Below are 20,597 nucleotides of genomic sequence, written 5' to 3'. Positions count from 1 at the left end.
TTATACACGCAACAAATAAAATATTTGTTTGAATTGTTTAGCAAAATGTAAAATAATTAATAGATGTTCTGTACATTTTGCTAAATGTTTTATGCATGTTAAAAATGGGACATACGCCTATTAGTTAAGTGTATGAAACATTTAGAAAAAATTTCAAAGAAATACTGAATGTTCATAATAATATAATAACACATTTACCTAATATATACATTTTTATTATAAAAACATAATTTTATGATAGCATTATTTATTTTATGCTTCACCCATTTCCTACCCGATTCAGAATTCCCAATTACAGCAGTGCTCACGCTGACATTTCCTTCGATGCAGTAGAGTGTAGTCAAGCATTCACACTTCTCTGAAACATGTTATATTGCCAGCATCTCACACTGCAGTCCAAAAGCTACACCGTAAAACCAAACATATGACGCATTTAATACCTAGACGACAAGTGTGCTCAGGTGTATAGAGGCATTGTACACCAGTAGTATTCACAAATGTATTAACAAGCAATTATGTTTAACCGTTTCAGTCTGAGCCTGATGCCAAAAACGTTTGAAACACGTTCAATGGTGAGTTTGCCAATCTTGAAAATGCATGACATAGACCTACTTCACGCACAATTTTAAGACAACTCGCGAACATTTCACGTGTTTCCCAAAAGGTGCCGTTAAGATATTTTTCAAGAATTACTTTGAGTTGCCTGAAGATAGCTTACACTTCAATTAATTATTCAGGTGTGTTTGCAATATGGAATCAAAATGACATTACGAAGCGTGTGCTAACAAATGGCGCTTTTTTAAATATACCGTTTAAATTTAAATAATTGTATTAGGCTAATTGGTTTTTCCTCTACACGTAGGCCACAAAGGGATTTAACGTGACGCACACAAAACACTCCTTTGAATAAAACGACAAGTCTCAGCATGTCGCGGAAATAATGGACATTTCACGTAGGCCTACTATTTGAATAGTTACATGTGTTGGGAAACACTCATATAATGATAAAATTGGCTTGAAGAGACACTTTTAAGGCTTTATTACTACGACATGTTTCGGGAAAATCACCCCTGATTTTCAAACATTTTAACGGGTTTATAAAGTTACAGATAATTGTTTACTCGTCTTCAAATCCGTAACGTTTGGTTGTGTAATTTTGCACAGACATGAGTCAGAGGCACAAACAGACACTTCAAGCAGTTTCAACAAACAGGTCCATCCAAGCAGGATAACTACTAGGTGGCTCATCCTTAACAGAATACCCTGTAATGAACAGATATTTAAACTGATCCCATGTAACCTGAAACGGGAGTGCCCTATAGATTAAAACGTGAAGATAGAACATAGATAGAACGAAAAATATTTGGCTTATCTGAAATAAGGTGGAACATAAAACTCATAGTCGAACGTACAAATTATTTAATATAAATCAGGAATTACATATAAAGCAGGATAAAATGTGTGTGTGTGTGCGTGCATGCATGCGTATGTGTGTGTGTCGTGTGCTTGCGCGTTTGTGTGTTTTAATTATGAGTCGTTTTTTTTTTTTTTTTTTTTTTTTTTTTAACTCACCCTGAAGTTATCGGGATCCACGTGCAGTTTCTCGGAGTGCATCACGCTGAGTTGGCGGTAGGCGTTCTTGATGTCATCCATGTTTTGAATGGCTCTGCCCAGCCCGCCCATGACGGTCGTGCCGTGTTTGGCCACCTTGTCATTGTTCATGATCGCAGCCGCCGTGGACAGGTTTCCAAATGCCTCTGGGTCCACGGGCATGCGATCAGGAGCCTGAAGTTGCACAAAGACAGATAGACAAACGCACAGTCAAAAATGTAAAACATCCACATGGCCTTCTGCGACCTGTATATACATACATACAAGCCACAAACAATCATCAAGATATAAAAACGAATAACGGACTGGTACCTGCGCATTGCCTGGGGGCCAATTTCCTCAACGTTGATCTTTTTCCAGAGGGAGAGAATGGCAGTGCGCTCATCGTCTGTCCACTCGACCATGTTTGCGGTTTTTTTTAAAGGGTTTTTGTTGAGTTCTTGCACTTGTAGCATACTTCTGTAAAATGAATCCCACGGTAATCGGGGTCCTGGTCTAACGTTTTATAGATCCTCGGCTCTCCGCCCTCAATGAAAACACGAAAATGATTGGATGTATTCAGTCTCCAGACGAGGTCTTTAATTTGGCTTAGACCAAAACACATATACCAATGACAGTAGGTTGTGGGTCTGACCAATGAGATTGTAAGGACTGCTGCTCCCCTACATTCTCATTAGGCACTTTTCCACCACAGGGCCGAACCGTTACCAGGGCCGCTCCGTGCCGTACCCTGGCCATTTGCACCACTGAACTCTTGTATAGGGAGCTGTCCAGTGCTGAATCAGATAGGCCGCAAAGCAGGCTTAAAGGGATAGGTGTCCACGCACGTATAGAGTACCGAATAAACAATAACAACAATAATAATAATAATAACATTCTGATGTCCTGCCATTTTTTTAAACATTTGCTGACAGACAGCAAGAAGATGCACTTCACGTAACCCCAAAGCTGTTTAAACAGCGACGTTTTTATTCCACAATGCTTCAGTGGACCAGTGAATCAATACATGGCAAACACATTAGACTGATTAGTTTGTTTTCCTGCAAACACAACAACGGTGTATGCGGAATTTTCACTTGGAAAATGACGGTTGAGAAGACCGCCAGATACGCACGAATATCATCTCTTCTCTCTTCTGTTCTTTTCTTCCCTCTTCAAAGAGCACTTGCTGTTGTTTTTTAATTACAATTGGGAATAAGGACTGCAGCGGATTTTCACAAACTAAGAAGATTGATTTCAATTTATTACACGCCTGTTACTCACGGGTGTTCAATCGAGAAAATAACGTCTGCTGCAGGCCAGTGCTGAACATAAAAGAGAGAAACATTGCCATCTACTGCCCGTTCTTGACATATAACATCAACAAGCATGCAAGCAGGCAGCTGTGTCCTGACATAATAAGAATAAGACTAATAAAGTTACCAACGAGTGAATATACAAATTCAGGCAGTTAAACAGGGGGATGTTCTGGTTACGCTAGTCGTGGTACATATTTTGACAGGACACGGAGGAACTCCTCTACTCTTTGTGAGTTCCATGAAATCTTAAATGAACATTGAGTTAAGACCTTACCTGCAAGATGGCATCTCCTAAAGCACATTCCAGTGACTCTCCATCACTGTACTGTATAGGTTTTGTCCTGTAGGTTTAATTGGTCCAGAAGTAATAGCGCCTCCTACTGACCAACCATCACCACTTACAGATACTTCTCAGTTTCCCCAGTTGGCCTCCTACCAAAGAGTTAACTAAATTAAACCCCACTTAGCATTAGCCATTATTCAGTAGTAGGGTACACAAAGGTTTAGTTGCTGGCTAAATTAATCCATCACAATGACCAAAACCAGTGTGAATTCAGTGCTTTCTTGTGGATCATTCTGCATCTCAAAAAGCAGTCAAGTCTGAGCTTCATTTCTGAGATTCACTTCCTGGTCTTTGCTCTCTAGCACCAGTGCAGTTGGCTGCAGCATAGATTTTCTGCCACCTGTTTCACTGTAAGTCAATGGTACTAATATGGTCAAAATACAAAGTCAATCATTTTTTCCCCTACAAGAACCTATAGTTGCAATAGGTGTTTTTTCTTCATTTAAGCTCTCCCCATGTGCTGATTTGTTGATTTGTCAATTGCATTATAGTTTAATATTTTGTGATCCAATCAGAGACAATTTAGTCACTGTGTGTCACTTGGAAGGGTGGTACCTCACCCGCTCTGTAATGGCACTGGACTGTCAATCACATTCCTCACAAGCCTGGCTTCAGAGCTGTCCACTCAAATAAGTTTGTGCCATGCTCCACTGTGCTAAGGCTTCTTCTCTCTACTCTATTTTAATCCACTTCGATGTCACATGCTGCTGTCATCCTGACTACCTGCAGCACGGCTATTGGCTGGTTTGCTTCCTACCTTCGTGCCTGAATAATACCTCAATCCAGGCAGCTTTTTTGAGAACCTTTCAACAGGTGTCTCCCGTGATTTAGTCCTTAATCCCCTCCTCTTCCCTTTATACACTAAGCCTCTTGGTTCCACCCTCCCATGGCCTGTTCTATCATTGCTACACTGATGGTGTGCTATCATGTGAGCTCCTGCGTCCACAATGACTTATGCTGGATTGTAGCGGATGGCGTGTGTGTGTCCACAAAGGCATGTTGAAGCCTTAAGTGGTACTGGACAACAAACTGTCCCTATCATAGAACATCACAGCAACGTGTTGGACGTGTGGATTCTTCCTCTGCAACATCCAGAGAACCGGCCCCTTCCTCACCACTGACTCTACCCACCTCTCAGTCCAGGCACTAGTCATCTCCTATCTGGACAGCTTTAACTCCCTTCTCCCTGGTACCTCTGCTGGCTCACCCAGAACGTCTGTTACTGTGCTTCTCATCTGAACTATGACGTCACCAGGCTCACTCACCTTCTCATTTCCCTCCACAGGCTGCATATCAGCTGGTATCAAATTTAGAACCTTGGTGCTAGCCCATTGGTCAACCAAAGGGACAACTCATTATATGTTGAAAATATCATCAGACTCTGCGCACAAACCAGACCTCTCCTTTATGCCAGGCCTACAGATACTTTATGATGATCGATAAAATGATCGTTGAATGCCGTACATATACAGAGTATTGCTGTTGAAAGTACCTATTTAAAAAAATATGCTTGTCTTGTCAAAATATTGCACATTTAATTAACTGTTTTTTAACTGTCAGGTTTTACCTCATCTATATGTATGTTGTATTTACATTCTATAAGTAGATGTTACAACCATGCTACATGGGGATAGACTTGCTGTTTCACTGCTTATCATTGTCTATGTGTAAGTAATACAAGTCAAACCTAAGCTGGTTTGGAACCAGGAGATAAATGATCGAAATAAGTGTATGTAAGGACGAACATGAAATAGTACAGACAGTCACAGACAGGTACAGAGACTGAAAGGGTCTGAAACGAACCCTTCTGAAAGGAGACACATTTTAGAACTGTTTCCACTCGGCTGTTTATTTCCGTTTTCACTATCAGAAAATTTTCAAAGTGAGAACATTGACAAGATAACGCCTGGGCAAACACACACACACACACACACGTGCACGCACGAGCAAACGCACGCATGCAAATGCACACACACACAAGCGCACAAATGCACGCACAAACGCATGCACGCATGCGCTCACACACACACACACCTCTGTTTCAGAATCGTTCCGTTTACTTTTAAAATGTTCATCTGGCTACGTATGTACATTTTCACAAGAAAAGAAATCCAAAGGCAATTGATTCCGTCAAGCTACCCTGTCATTTCAGGATTACACGGGTCTTTTCATCTCCAAGCAAAAGTCTGAAAAAAGGGGGGCAAAAAAACAAGAGATTATGCCAACTAATTTTGACTGCAGTAACACAAAAAACTGTCAGCATTGGGTGTATGTATGTATGCCTTTGGTGTCGTTTGTCAACATAAGAACCATTTGTCAACATTTGCCGTTTGTCAACATAAGAACCAAAGTTGTGCCAGTGACAGTCAAAGAAGCCATTCTGAGGCTGAAAAATACAGGACAATCAGTGAGAGACACAGGCCAAACCCTAGGCTTACCAAAATCAATCGTTTCGAACATCATTGAGAACAAAGAGAGCACTCACTGGTGAGCTCAATAATCACAAAGGGCCCGGTAGGCTAAGGTAGAACATTACAGTTTATGACTGAAGAATTCTCTCCATAATAAATAAAAACCTGTCTGATAGATCAGAATCAGTCTTTAGAAGGCAGGCATGGTGGATGTATCAGTGACTACTGTCTGCAGAAGGCTTGACAAACAGAACTACAGAGAAAGATGCAAACAATTAGTCAGCCGCAAAAACAGCCTGTACCAAAAAACTGACTGGGCATTTCAGCCTCTCCAATTAGCCTAACCACTTTGTCTTAGGACTTTGGAGAAAACCAGAGTACATGGAAAAGACCCACAGACACAAAGGTCCTATCCAAGATCCGATCCAAGGACCTTCTTGCTGTGAGGCACAAACGCCATCCAGCATACCATTGTGCTGCACACTATTTCATGTTACCATGACAATATGAATATTTAATGAGAAAAATAAATAAACAATATACAATATTTATAGAACAGAATAGAGTTAATTAAATCTTTGTCATTCAGCTTAACCGGTATAACCAATGTGGTTAACCAGCTTAACGAGCAAGACCATGCTGGTTGACCAGCTTGCTGGATGACCAGCTTAACGAGCAAGACCATATTGATTGGCTAGGCTCACCAGCAAGGTTTTGCTGATCAACTTGCAGCATGAATTTTCCAGCTGGCTAAGGTTTTGTAACAATGTTGTTGTCAGCAGACTTCATAAACATTGGTTAAGTTAAAATAAACAATAGAATATGGAAAATGTACTTCTGTTTAGATTTTTAGCAAAAAGTATTAATTCTCTATGTTACTCACACTAAATATAAAGTCCAATGTGACATATTTATGACATAATGGTACAGAAATTAGCAACCTAAGTGGTAACATATCAAAATTTCTCCTTGTGTTCCTTGAAGTCCATTTGGTCTTTATGGGTCAACAAAAAAGTCACAATTTTCTACTCACTGATTTGGACCAATCATTTTTTGCAGTTGAGACCACACACATTTGATAGCTACAAACAATTCAATGACAGGTCATTAGAGCTCCACCCATTAAACCTGACTCCCCCCGTCATCAGCATAATCCCTTGGAATTCCCTGCTTGCAATGATTTGTCAGTTTATCACAGCAAAAGAGACCCGAGCTCTTTGCTGACCTGCGTAGTGAAGTGCAGGTTAGAGAGAAACTCTGTTGAAACAGCCAAATTTGACAGGGTGCATGTTAGACCTTTACTCCTGTGCACCGCCGGCCCACTCACCTCACTACAGCAGCAGCTACGAGACTGCCCCCTGTGGGCCCCGCCCAGTACACCCAGTGGTGCGCCCAGTAGTTCGTGATCACCGCCGGCCCCAGAGCTCGGGCGGGGTTCAAACACGTCCCGGACACGTCGCCCCTGCAACGACACACACAGTGCTTTCAGACCACAGTCAGTTCATCAACCTGCTGATTTAACCAACTACATAACCTGTCAAAGCTGCCAAGTCAACCAAACAAGACAACTAAGACAGTTTAAATTTTTTAAAAAGATATGTGTGTCCATTATCTGGCAAAACAAATATTCTTAAAGTTCAAAAAACTGGAAGCACTATCAGGCGTTTTACTTCACTCTACATTTACATACATACATCCTATAAATATACACGAACACACACTTTTCTGCGGAAGTTGACTTTTTTTATATTCTGTGAATATAATTTGGCCACTAGAGAGATTACTAATGCTTCACTTAGGTAAACAAAAAAAAACCCCATCAGAAAAGTCAAAAAAAAGTTTGAACTTTTAAAACCCTCAGGAGAAATCAGACATAAACCAAGTGTCTTGCTAAAGTTCACAAGCTTGTTGTGGAAACCACTCCCTCAGGAAGACCCGCCCCCTCTCCCACTGAACATACCCAGCCAGGACGCAGATGACGATGGCTCCGCCCACCAGGAAGGGCACAAGGGGGCTCTTGCTCTTGCGGTTGACTGCACCCATCAATACCACCAAAGTGACCAGGCAGGTCATGGTGGCCTCTCCAAAGATGGCTGCCCCCAGCTGATCCTCTGATTGGAGGACGGTGAAGGCCGCGCCTGTGGCCTGGGCGTATTTCTCCCTTGTCGTCATCACCTGGGAAAAAACATGGTTTCAGTACAGGGACACGGCTCCTTGAGCACAGGTCAAAGGAGCTTCATTTATCAACCAGAAGGTTACCGGCTTAAATAAAATGACATTTGGATTATCATTTTGCAATGCCCAGCTTTATTTTAGCTTTATTCTATTTGAAAATGGCTTATTTTAAAACAGAAACTATAAAATGACTTTAAAATATATTTTTTAATAGTTTTACTACGCTTTCAAAAAATATATTCTGCCAAATTTTGACACACATCTCTTTTTCCCCAAGGAGTTCCACAGAAAAAAAACATAAGGTTCACACAGCCGTGCTGACGTTAGCGCTGACCTTTGACATTGCGGCTCCCAGCACCCCTCCAATCAGCTGACTGATCACGTACGGGGTCACCATGTTGAGCTTCATACCTCCACACAGGTAGATGGCTATGGTGATTGGTGGGTTGAAGTGGGACCCACTATAGAAGACAGGTAAAAAGGCTGAAGAGGGCTGACCTCTCCTGTGCATTCTGTAGGTGGCCGCCATTTGAGACATTATGCCCTTGAACAGACATTTATCTTAAACTGTCGGAAACTCTACACAACACCCTTCTGGATGGCAGCGTTTTTTCCCTGTTAAAACCAGTGCAGTGGCTGTGAATGCAGAGCACTGTGGAAGCCGTTGGAATATTTGAAATCTAAATTAGTTTCCAGGCCGCAGCAGCCACTGTAGAGACACCTCGTACATCTAGCTAAACAGCGCCACCATGTGGACGCAACCACAGAAACACAGCACAGCCAAGGAAGGGTTCTGCAAAAGGTTGCAAATGCTTACCAGTGACCTATGCAAAACAAGAAAGCGGCCAAAATGTTCATAGCTTTACAAAATGCTCATAACATTCCAAATGTCTCCCAAAATCCTAAAATGCTCAAGATATGTAAAAATACCCACTACATTCCAAAATGCTTAGTGTTCCAAAATACTTGGAATGATATAAAAAGTACACAAACAGCTCCCCCTGGATGTGCTTTCAAATAGCAAGGACTTTGCTCAAGGGCACAGTGGAACTGTATTTTAGCCCGACACTTCATGTGCAGACAGTTTCCATTACACTGCTTCAACCTCCCTGTAAACAGTAACAATCATTTTGGAAACACTTCACTTGAAGAAGGTCTAATAAAGCATTCATAATAGTCTGATAAGTTCTATATGACATAAAATAATATATAATCATGCATTATAATGAACTTACATCAATTTTTGTTCATCAGAGATATTCTCCTGAGACCCAGCAGAAAAATGTTTATTTTTATGACATTACAGGTTTCTTGGATGACAAAAAATATAGTTAAATAAGGGGCGACATAGCTCTGGAGGTAAGAGCAGTTGTCTAGCAGTCGGAAGGTTGCCAGTTCGATCCCCCACCCTGGGCGTGTCGAAGTGTCCCTGTGCAAGATGTCCATTGGAGTGTAGGTGTCAGGAAAATAAATGGTTCTTGAAATTAACACCAGAGACTCATGACCGCTCTACAAGGGATAAAAATGAATTTCTGAAGATATGGTTTTACAGCTTGGTTTCCATTGCTGAACCTGTTGTGACCATACACAAACAAACACAAACCCCACAAACTACTAGAAATTAAACGTACTTAAAAGGTCAATGTTTCTAGAAAATCACAGTTTAAAAGTTTGCCGGGAATTCACCTGATCTCTGCCATGCATGCCACCATGACCGCAACCACAAGACCGTGCACCAGCGCCGGCTGAAACCTTCCCGTCGCCTCAGTGTTCTCGATGACTGACACGCAGCCGATGAACACGAAGAACGCAGTACCCACCATCTCAGCTATGCAGGGCTGGACCAGGCGCTCGAACTTGCTCGGAGGTCCCACACACTTTTTGGATTTCGGCAACAGTGTCGTCTCCATGCTGCAAAGCGCTGATTTTTCCTCTAACGTTACGCTGTTTGTCCTCAAGCCTGTGCCCGGCGGTACGATGTGGGATTTGCTCCAGATCCCAAAGCCGGTTCCAATATATACCGGCTAATCGCATGAACTTTGACAAATCTCTGGATAGCATAAACTAGAATTGTGCCTTCGCCCCGTCGTAAAAGGGGAAGACTCGTTTCCTGATCTCCAATCACAGTTTCAGCACTTGACCTAATTTACAATTCTGACCCAGGCAGCTCCCCTGTTGAAAAAAGCTCCACAGGAGAGATTAACCCTCGGTTTTGTTTGTTTTTAAAAATCAGTTTTGAAAGTCTTGACACAACAGATCAAAGCAAAATGTACATTTTACAATGGAAGGGAAATAAACTAATGTCAAGGGCTGCACTAGAAATACTGATGAATTTAACATTAACACAAACATGTTAGATGTATGAAAACAGGCCAAATAAAAACATGTTTAGAACATTTATGAACAAATGTAGTCGATATAAGCACGCGCGCCCATGCACAAACACAAACACACACACACCATTTCATGAGGATTCGTAAGTGGTTATTTTCCATGCCACTGTTTTTCACGCGCGCATGCCCCTCTAGAGAGTGCCTCAGCCTACTTTTTACCGTTCGAAAGTGGTAGATATCGCAAATAGACTATCATAGTAACTCAACATTATAAACAGCCTATATCATAATGAGATTGTTATAACAGCTTTGAACGCAGATGATGCCCTTAAATTGTGCACAGTACAATGTCGAAATATCTGTCTCACTAACATTCTGAAAACCTCATAAGCTACGTTTTATTCGAAAATCCTTGACCGATGAACGCGAACACACCGTACTTAAGGACTCAGCTATTTTCTTTGCAGCATGCTCAAAACCCGTTGATCACGAGCCCAGCACATAGGAAACACCCTGTGTGTGTGTGTGTGTGTGTGCGGGTGCGTGCTTGTCTTAGCTTGTTCCTAGTTATATATTTATATATTTAGTGCATAGTGGATGAAAGGTTTATTTTTCCACTCCGCCTATCTGACAAAATGTAGGCTACTTTATCTTACAGTTTTAGAGAAAGCAATAAAAAGTAATAATAATAATAATAATAATAATAATAAAGGCTTCATGGCACACGTGGTGGAGGAAACAGTTTTGGTCATTAAAAAGCCTTTATTAGTTTGGCGTATGCATACAGTCGAACAGCAATGAAAAACATAATCGCGTTTCAGCACAAGCGGCATTCGTCCACCATCCTGACGAAGGCCACTTTGTACTGGAATCTTGCAGCATCTTTTCTTTTCTGGTGCCCGGCAGACTGCATAAATTGTGAGCAATCGGCGAACAATTCATTTACAATTAGCATGTCTCATCTGCGATTACCGAATGAAAATATTTAGCCCCTCCAGAGCCATCTTAAAACTGACACAGACGAGAAACCCGAGGTATAATAAGCATTTAGAAAATAATAATAATTTTAAAAAACCCCCAAAAAATAAAAAATAAAAAAACTGGCTATTCAATTAACAATTCATGAAACTGGTAATGTATCAATGTTTGGCAATATCGCACTTATAAAGCGTTCCAGACATTGCATGTCTATTGAAACATTACCTATTTATCTTGGTTTCTAATTTTATACATAGTATATAATATATGTTTATTGGCAATATGAGCTTCCTCCATAACAAAACGGTAGCCTATAATGGTTAGCCTACTGTTAAAAAGAAAACAATCGCTGGAATATTGCATAGTATACATTTATATTTGTTGCATATATAAACCCCATAAAATAGGATTTATGATAACAGTTAAATAGCAGCTAAATAACCGGATGTATACAGTATTTTCCCTTCAGTAAATTGATTTTCAGTGGCAGCACCGTTTTTTTTTTACGGGGGCGGAGGATATTTTTACAGCGTAGTCCTATGTAGTGTGTTCAGACACGTATGGCTATTTGATGTTTCCTTTTTAAATAGGCAGGCTATTTACGTGCCCTAAGTGCACAGTATATATATATATGGTATATATATATATATATATACATACTATAGCCTACAGTATATTCCTGCAGTGAAAGGTGAATAAGTGAATGGTGGCTAAAAAATTACCGTAGCTACCAGCTACTGCAGTTGGCATGAATAATCCCTTAATGGCTTGAAATAGAACCGAGCCGTTTTAGGAGGGTTTATTCCTTCACGTGGATATTGGAACGATCTTCCTCGAGGCTTACTGTTGCAACTTAAGCCTGTTACTTCAGAAGCACGCGTATCGCCCGGTCACCCAGCAGGAGTCTGTGGACATCAAAAAGAAAACGGGAAAAACAGAAAGATGCAATGAGGGATGTGGAATTAAACAAAAATCTAACGCGGTTAAGATCTGATTTCAAACACCAGCTTTGAAGTCACTAAGATAATCATTTTATTGCTGGACCAGTGGCGGACTCAAGCTGTTTGAAGGGCAGGGGAGAAAACATAAAAAGGGCACCCATTAGGAAACTTCCCCACATTCTCACGCATGTAGGAGTACCCTATACAGCACTGCATCCCATTTTCTCTACTGGAAAGGGCACCCTTTGGGACACTGTCATGTAGGGGCGGCATAGAGGGCACTTCATAACGGCGCCCCTTTCCATTGGAAGGGCACCCATAGGGAACGTCAAGTTTAGACCATTGTAAGGGCACCTTACAGGGCACTGCATCACGTTTTCTCCACTAGAAGGGCACTCATTAAGACACGTTACCGAATTTTCTTACTCTAGAGGGCACATCATCACAATTTATTGCATGAAGGGGCACCCTTCATACACACCTTCAGGGGTAATTGTTCAAAATGTAGGGCCAGACAACTCACAAGTTCGATTCTTCTTGAACAAGGGAAGCTTTGGCACAGATGGGACTGAAGCTAAACGTTTCCCATGTAATGGCAATATAATGGCTCATAATGGTCTCCTTGCGATAGGGAAGGGTAGGCTGTAGTTGACAGAACAGCACTATGGTAATCTTGGTTTAAGGGGAGTTTGGACTCTACCTTACGAAGCCGACCGTGAGCAGAGCCCCCGCCATAGGGCCCACCCAGTAGATCCAGTGGTAGCCCCAGACGTTCGCCACAACTGCTGGGCCGAACGCGCGGGCTGGGTTCATGCAGGCGCCGGACACCGCGCCCCTGAAAACGCAAAACAAAAAGACGTTTAGCTCCCGTTTCATTCACGTAAAAAAATACCCTCGCTATACTGATTATTGAAGCTCGACTTTCCGTTGGTGAAAATAAAAAGATTCACGTAATACACAATTCACGTGATTGGTCAACGAGCGTTTTCTGGGTACTCCTTGGCTAAATACATAAAATGCTTTAAGGCACCTCAGGAGATCTTTGCAGAAATTTCTCAGTGAATGTATGCCCTCACGATATTCCCAAACAAGCCTTTTACATGCTTTTAGAAAGGTTTTCAAATTGTGACGTTTGCCTAACATTGCAACTTTATTACAAGGCACCATAGAACATTAATATCCACCCATACGGACATTGAGAACTTAACACTGATTTTTAAAAGCCGTACCCAGCCAGGATATTGGCCACCACAGTAAGGCCGATGCAGAGGGGTGCCAGGAGCCCCCTGGTCTGGCTGTTGACCGCCCCCATGCACACCACCATGGTGAGAAACAGCGTCATCACCGCCTCGGCCAGCACTGCGGGCCACACCTGGGCGTCGGCCTGCACCGAACTGAAGGCTGCACCTGTGGCATTGGCGTAGCTATGTGGGGTAGAGATAGCCTGTAGGGAGGGATAATTACACTGTTACACCGAAGAGAGTCACATAGTCATAATAAGCCATTGCATAGCTGCGCCATGATTCTGTTTATTTTACCATGTACAGACGAGCTTTCATTTCACCACATTTAAACTGAGTAAACCCCCAGAATGCACATATTAACATCAAAAATAACAAAAAGAGACACGATCAAATATGATATCTTGTTCTCTTTGATTTTGGGACATATTTTGAGTATGTATCCACTTCATGTTCAAAATAATGTACATAAAAGCATTCATAACATTTGCATTTTCTAACAAAAGGTACAGTACTTTTACAGTACTTAGTACAGTACAGTACTAATATTTAAATGACATTCCTTATACATTTCATTTTTAGCAGGTATACATTCTGTGGAGTCTTGAGATTGTTTCAGTGTATATTGGCGTAATCTGGAAATGGGACAACAGCTATTATAGAGTTCAAAGACACAGGGCAAAGTGTGTGGAATTTTACAACCAACATGAAAGCAGTTTTGGAACCATAGCATGCATGTAAGCACACATGCACACACACGCACACACACACGCTCACGCACATTTTATACTCTAAGCAGGAATGGAAGGCAGTTCCTAGTATGCATATCATACAAGATAACTTATCTGACCAAGATAAAACACCCAGAAGGTGTGAAATTATTGTGTTGTTGATGACTGAGAGGGATCATTAGGCACATACCAGGGCATTCTTTTTTAAACCCCACCATTGATTTGGCTCACATTTTACAGACCCAAAAGAAAAAAGATGGCTACTTAATGTTATTTTACTGATAAAACCTGATAAACACTGAATCACCATTAACCAAGCAGAGATCCAGGGAAGTAAAACATTCCACGCTACATTATTTACAGTGTTAATAAAAAAATTAATTTGTGAGGGAAGTGAAAAGTGATATGTTACATTTTAAAAATAAAAACATCGTTCGACGAATTTTCATAAAACCTCCAGTATGTACTGCAAAAATGTTTTCACCAATTGGCTCGTCACTTGGACTGCCTGTGCGGTTAATGGCTACCATGTGTATGAGATGTTTTCAGGAAATGTTGCTTATCACATTGCAGCACTGTAAACACATTAGCAAAAAACAAAGAAAAAACCTAAATTCATGACAGCCAACGAGAAAGGGAAATTTTCAACTGAACTGCACGGTTTAAAAGCCAAAAAAAACTAGACACTTCAACAGAAATTGGAGTTTCTGTTGCGGCCTACCCTTTAGATTAAAAAAAAAATTGAGTTTCTCTTTGCAGCGAAGGTTTAAATATTGTACAACATAATTGAGGACAAAAGGCAGCCAGGCTTTTGCTGTCTGTCTGTCTCTGCTTTAGACTTTGATTGAATCAAGTCACCTCAGCCTTCTCCTGCTGATGAAATCAGAGTTTCTAGGTAGTTCTAACGCATAGCCCATCCGATGGGATCCTGGACTCGCTTTGATGAGGCTAGAGGTCCTCCTTTGTTGCAGGTTGTGGTTAAAGCCCCCTGGAGACCCCTCTGTTAATCACTGACGGAGGGGTTAAAAAGCTTATCTGTCTGAACGAGCTCCTTCACAAAAACATCACAATCGCGTTATCGGCCCACGGCCGCCCGGAGGGGCGGTGAGGAGCGCAGGTGCGGTTGGGGGATGATAAACCACAAGCCCAGGTGTTTTCACAACTCGGGACGGGATCCAGCACCGCAGAAAGATTCCCACAACTAGATCCCCACAGTAGATTTTACTGTCATACAAGAGAGCTGGGGAGTTAAATATGTATCAATTGGGGAGCTGGGGAGTTAAATATGTATCAATTTGTCTGAATGTTTGAAGTTATAAAACTTTCATTTCAATTAATTCATTAAAAATGATTGAAAAGAGTGTGCAGTAAAGAGAGTGGGATTTAAAATAAACACAGGTGGAACTCGACGGAGATGATGTTGACTGTGCCCTTGACTGATTGCTTTATCACGCACTTACATTCAGATTAATCCACTGCCACATAACATACAACATGTATTACTTTGCTGCAGACCTGAGTCAAATATAAGTTACAAACCTTGTTTTTCAATGTCTCTAGATGCATGCAAAAATGTGAAACACTTCTATCAAACTCTAGTCATTTTAATCAAGCGGGTTACTAACAAGCACACACAATTGCACAAAAGAAGAAATTTTTTCTGAATAATGATTTAACTTGAACTTTTTTTGTTGTTGCCATAAATGCTTAAAAAATTATAAGGGTACCAAAACAGTTCCAATATCATTATGTAATTGTTAATGAACAATTCTCAAATAAATAGGTAAATCGGTTGGTCCATACTAGTGCAGGTAGAGAACATAATGGGTATGGGAGGAGGAGTGGACCTACCTTGGCCAGTCCAGCCCCGATCATGCCCCCACACAGCTGGGCCAAGATGTAGGGGACGAGCAGGGCCAGGTTGAGACCCCCGATAAAGCAGACCGAGAGCGACACAGCTGGGTTGAAATGGCCGCCACTGTGGGGGTACAAGGCAAGAACCGGGTGAGACATTAAAGGCATCTCCTCTTAACCTAATCAAAGCCATTTTGAGATCACAACCTCTGAGGACATCACGTGAGAGGTCTAAGGTCATCATGATTATGGAGGGAGGTCTATCTTCCGATCAGGGCAAGTGGGCACAGCCCTGGAAAGAACTTTACAGAGATCCAGGCCTAGAATTCAATTCCATTCAAAAAAATCTGTAACTTTTGCTTGTTTGAATATTTCACTTTTGAAAAGCAAGCGTTGGTTTCTTTTTTATTCATAAGCATCACTCGCAGTTCAGGGATCACAAAAAATAACTTTGCCACCTGAGGCTGTGGGAGAAGTCAAAGTTAGGTGTGAATGACGACCCAGTCCATCTGGGTTAAACAGTACTCTTGAGGCAGCCATGTGCTGGGCACTCATCAGTGGAAAGCAGGCAAACCCACATCACATTCCGTAGCAGAAAAACACCGTGGCAACCAATTCCTGTCTCAGATCTTACTATCGCCTTCAATTTAAGCCCAGTTTAAGTTTCCATTGGCTGGAAGCACTCTGAGAAGTCTAAAGGGAAGGACTCTCTGCTGCTTTAAAATCTGATATGGTGACTGTTGGAAAACATGGGAGCCACAGTTTACCCCCCCAGTTTACCCCCCCAGTTTACCCCCCTCTTAACTCTCCGTCATTTGTTGGTTCTTTGTTCATCTGTACTTGGGTAACAGACCCACTAGTTCCTTTGCTACACTAAACTACCTGTTTTGAAACGAAGACGTGCCTGCATTTATTGTTCTACTTACACAAGTACGGCGGAATAAATTGAACTCTTAAAAATTCCACAGTGATGATTTTAAAAATCTTACATTTCATTTCACATGTGGCACAACAAACAGGACAGACTATATGATAAAATCATCCCTGGACTTTAACAAGGCTGGAAAGAGGTTTTAAAAATGTGGTATTTCTTAGATTTAAAAAATACATGTAAACCTAATAATTTGCACTGCTTCTGGTCTTTCTTACAGAAACATCTAAACATCTTTCATTCCCAAAATAGATCCTTGGAGACATGGAGCTAAACAAGGTATATAGGTATATTGCTGGATAACAGAAATTTAAAGAAAAGGTGAATTTTCAAAAAAAAAGGAAGAAAAAAAAAAACTCCCAGGTGTCCCGCACCCCATCCCCAGCGCCCGTCCCCCTGGTCCTGCCTACCTGATGGCCCCGAGGACGGCGATGACGATGGCCAGGGCCAGGCCGTGCGCCAGGGCGGGCTGGAGCCTCCCGGTGCCCTCGGTGTTCTCGATGACGGCGAGGCAGCCGGTGAAGATGAAGAGCGCCGAGCCCAGCAGCTCGGCCAGGCAGGGCTGGACGTAGCGCTCGAAACCGCACGGCGCGCGCCGCGGACCAGCCTGGGCCTCCCCCTGGCCTTCCCGCCACTTCGCCCCCAGCTCCAGATCCCCGGCGTTGCCAGGGGAAACCTCGATAGCCTCTGCCTTGCTCTCCATGTCGGGACGGCTTCTCAGGCAGCTGAATGCACCTTTGGCTGATCTGTGCTCTGACAGTACGTTCCATAGACACATATGAATGCGCTGATAAGGCCAGGGGTGGGGGGGGGGGGGGGCAGGGGGCGGGAGGTAAACACACGGGGGTAAGGGGGGTTAAATGCCGCAGAGTCTGCCGGTTTTTTGTTTTCACCTTAAGATCAGCAACCAATTTGATCTGCCAATCATCAAGTTGAATGTAATGGTTCTTCTTGATTGAAAGATGCATGGAGGGGGGGGGGGGGGGGGGGGGGGTACTTCAAGCCTGTCACATAACAAGAATGCTCTGCACTGTCATCACCAATCAATAATAATAATAATAATAATAATAATAATAATAAACAATCATAATCATACAATCAGTCTTTAATGAAAGTTAAAGATAAAATGATACTGTTGGACTGCTTCTTCTATGAGACTCAAACTGCTTTGAAACGCACAACACAGAGAAGTGCCAGGAATTACATGCAATTGAAGACAGCAACAAAAATGAGAAAAGGACCAACTGCTTAGGTTTCAGGGATCAGGTTTCACATGCCTTTTAACACCTTTATGAAGATGAGCAGGGTAAAATGCCTCCTGTTTTCACCCAGCACAATGTCTCGTGTCTTTGTGAGGTAGGTTATCGCCTTAGATCGGCGTTTATAAGGTTCAGTTAGTTATAACTGAGCAGACAGTAAAGATAAGGGAAGTGTCTGTGGATATAGCAGTTTTAAAAAGGTAAAAGTGCCATGATCTGTATCTACAGTTTGAAGTCTCGCATTTTTATCCTGCTTGTCACAACTTGGCATTTGTGTTCTGATGAGATATCTTGTAAACATTTCCATGTTTGAATGTGGACAAAAATATGAATGTGCAGGAAAACAGAAAAATATGATGTAAAATGAAACACCAGGCAGATAGTAGTGACCAAATTAAATGGTTTAATTAGCCAAAATCTCAAGGTAAAAAACAATCCATCATCTAAAAAGGGCCCTGATGTTCACTATACAATCACACAAGGGAAAAATAAAATAATTAAAATTATGTTGTTCAGTGCTAGTAGTGCTTAACCACACCCCCCTCTATCTCTGACACTCATACACTAGTAACATACATGCACACACACACACACACACACACACACACACACACACAAACAAACAAACACTAGCTTACAAACAGACATAAACATGAATGATGCATCAATGATTTGGTGGCCAGCCTTATATACACTTGTTGGCTACTGTGTACATAACTGCTGACAGCAGGAAGGAGCACTGCTTTTAACCTACTGGTTCTTTCTCCAGTGAGAAATAGCTGCTGAACAATGGCTGGGCAGATGAAACATGGTGGTTTTGATTTCTCAGTTTCTGTGCACTGCACACCATCTCAGTTTAGAGCAAGACGTATGGGTGCATGTCTGTCTGAGACAAGCAAAGCAAGGCTATGACAGCCAGCTAGATGGAGGAATCCACAGAAGGGGAGTAACTCCATGTTACAGCAGTAAGGATTATATAAGAGAAAAGTTACAATTGGAGGGAAACCATGTGAGGCAACCAAAGGCCAACACCTCTAGATGAGATCATTCAGATTTTATCTGATTGAAATTCAATCTAATCACGCTGTGCATTGGCCCAGGAAATTAAATGTAATCTTAGGAAAACAATGCATTTACATTTCTTGTTCATTCTGGTTAGAGCAAAACTCAGAACGAAGTAACATAATAAGAGAGCAATGCGTGCTTACATTCTGTAAAGGTAGGGACAAACTCCAGCGCACTACACAAGTGAGCACACAGCAATGTCAGTGTTCAATGTCAGAGTTATTTAACAAGGAAACGTTTGCACACGTGTTGCAGTAAACCGCCGGTGTGTTGAATAGATACACGATGCGCCTGTGCTTTCCTGTACTTTCTAAGCCCAGTAAAATAATCAAAAGGTGACATTATGAAAGAATCCAAAGGATGTCCTATGTACTGACCCAGATAGTTTTTTTTTTTTTTTTTTTTTTGCGCGCGATAAAGTATATTTTAGATATTTCTAGAAATTTCTGGCGACGTGCTAGCTTTACAACGGCAGCCAAAGCGCAAATGGTATTTCTCTAAATAAAAAACATAGCCATAATCATATAACAATGCTTGGGCCAATCTTAAACAAACTATTAAATAAAAAAATAAAAAATAAAAAAACAGAGAATGAACATTTGACATTGTATTTGAAATATACGTGAAATTATGGGATGGCTTGTTTAGCCATGGTAAGCGCTGTCTTTTAATTAATATAAGAATAGTCATAATAGGCGTATAGGTAAAATATTCAATAGGCTGCAATTTACCAAACAAATTCATGAATAAACTGACGAAACGTTGTCACAATTAAGTTAAAGACTCTTGTAGCAGAAAGCCACGGGACGGAAGGCGTAAAACATGGTGACGCTGCCGTGAGGAAGGCTTGCGCAAACAGACGAGCGCCACCCTCCGGGGTTATCGCATGGCCCGTTTACACAATAAGATAAGCCATGATGGAGTTAAGGCCACGATTAAATATAACGTAATTACAAATGTGACCACTGCCCTCAGGAGACCCCGTGAGTCAATGGCCGTGAACCCACTGACCACAACTTCGAAGGTTACGGAGTTACTAAATTTTCCTTCCGAAATCTGGACGAAACCCTCGGCATAGTAACATATAAAATGCAAATGATAATGATTAGTCAGATAAAATAAAACATATGTCACATAATATTTCAAAATTTTAGGCTACCGAAACCTGCACACACACACACACACACACACACACACATGCTAAAATCAGGAAGGGGGAAAATACTTTTTCACGGCGCTGTACATGTTCCAAGTTGATTCCACAATTTCCAACAGTAAGATACATTAAACTGCTCAATTATATGGTATGAACTAATACATTTAGGTTGGTGTATTTATTATTACTTGTTACTTGTGTAGCTGTCCCAGTACTTTTGCATTTAACTGTATATGTACAGTTTCTCATAGTTTATTCAGGGACATTTCT

The 20,597-nt window shown here is 41.5% G+C and overlaps 2 protein-coding genes and 1 pseudogene across 2 annotated transcripts; all 3 read right to left on the bottom strand.

Annotated features, from left to right (window-relative positions):
* Positions 1-1,551: 1,551 nt before the first annotated feature.
* On the bottom strand, positions 1,552-2,100 carry LOC118216925 (annotated as a pseudogene).
* Positions 2,101-5,395: 3,295 nt separating this feature from the next.
* On the bottom strand, positions 5,396-9,816 carry LOC118217197 (aquaporin-8-like). Its single transcript, XM_035399027.1, has 5 exons — positions 9,525-9,816; positions 8,173-8,299; positions 7,624-7,838; positions 6,991-7,125; positions 5,396-5,438 (listed from the first exon to the last, which is right to left on the bottom strand). Exons 1-5 carry the CDS (start codon positions 9,746-9,748, stop codon positions 5,396-5,398), a joined length of 744 nt encoding a protein of 247 aa, XP_035254918.1. The 5' UTR covers positions 9,749-9,816.
* Positions 9,817-11,451: 1,635 nt separating this feature from the next.
* LOC118217168 (aquaporin-8-like) lies at positions 11,452-17,629 on the bottom strand. Its single transcript, XM_035398991.1, has 5 exons — positions 17,258-17,629; positions 15,914-16,040; positions 13,320-13,534; positions 12,791-12,925; positions 11,452-12,054 (listed from the first exon to the last, which is right to left on the bottom strand). Exons 1-5 carry the CDS (start codon positions 17,623-17,625, stop codon positions 12,012-12,014), a joined length of 888 nt encoding a protein of 295 aa, XP_035254882.1. The 5' UTR covers positions 17,626-17,629; the 3' UTR covers positions 11,452-12,011.
* Between the last annotated feature and the right edge of the window lie 2,968 nt (positions 17,630-20,597).

This window comes from Anguilla anguilla, chromosome 17 (genome assembly GCF_013347855.1).
Source record: "Anguilla anguilla isolate fAngAng1 chromosome 17, fAngAng1.pri, whole genome shotgun sequence".
Lineage (NCBI taxonomy): Eukaryota > Metazoa > Chordata > Actinopteri > Anguilliformes > Anguillidae > Anguilla > Anguilla anguilla.
Note: the sequence above shows the minus strand (reverse complement) of the source record. Positions and strands in the feature narration are given on the sequence as shown.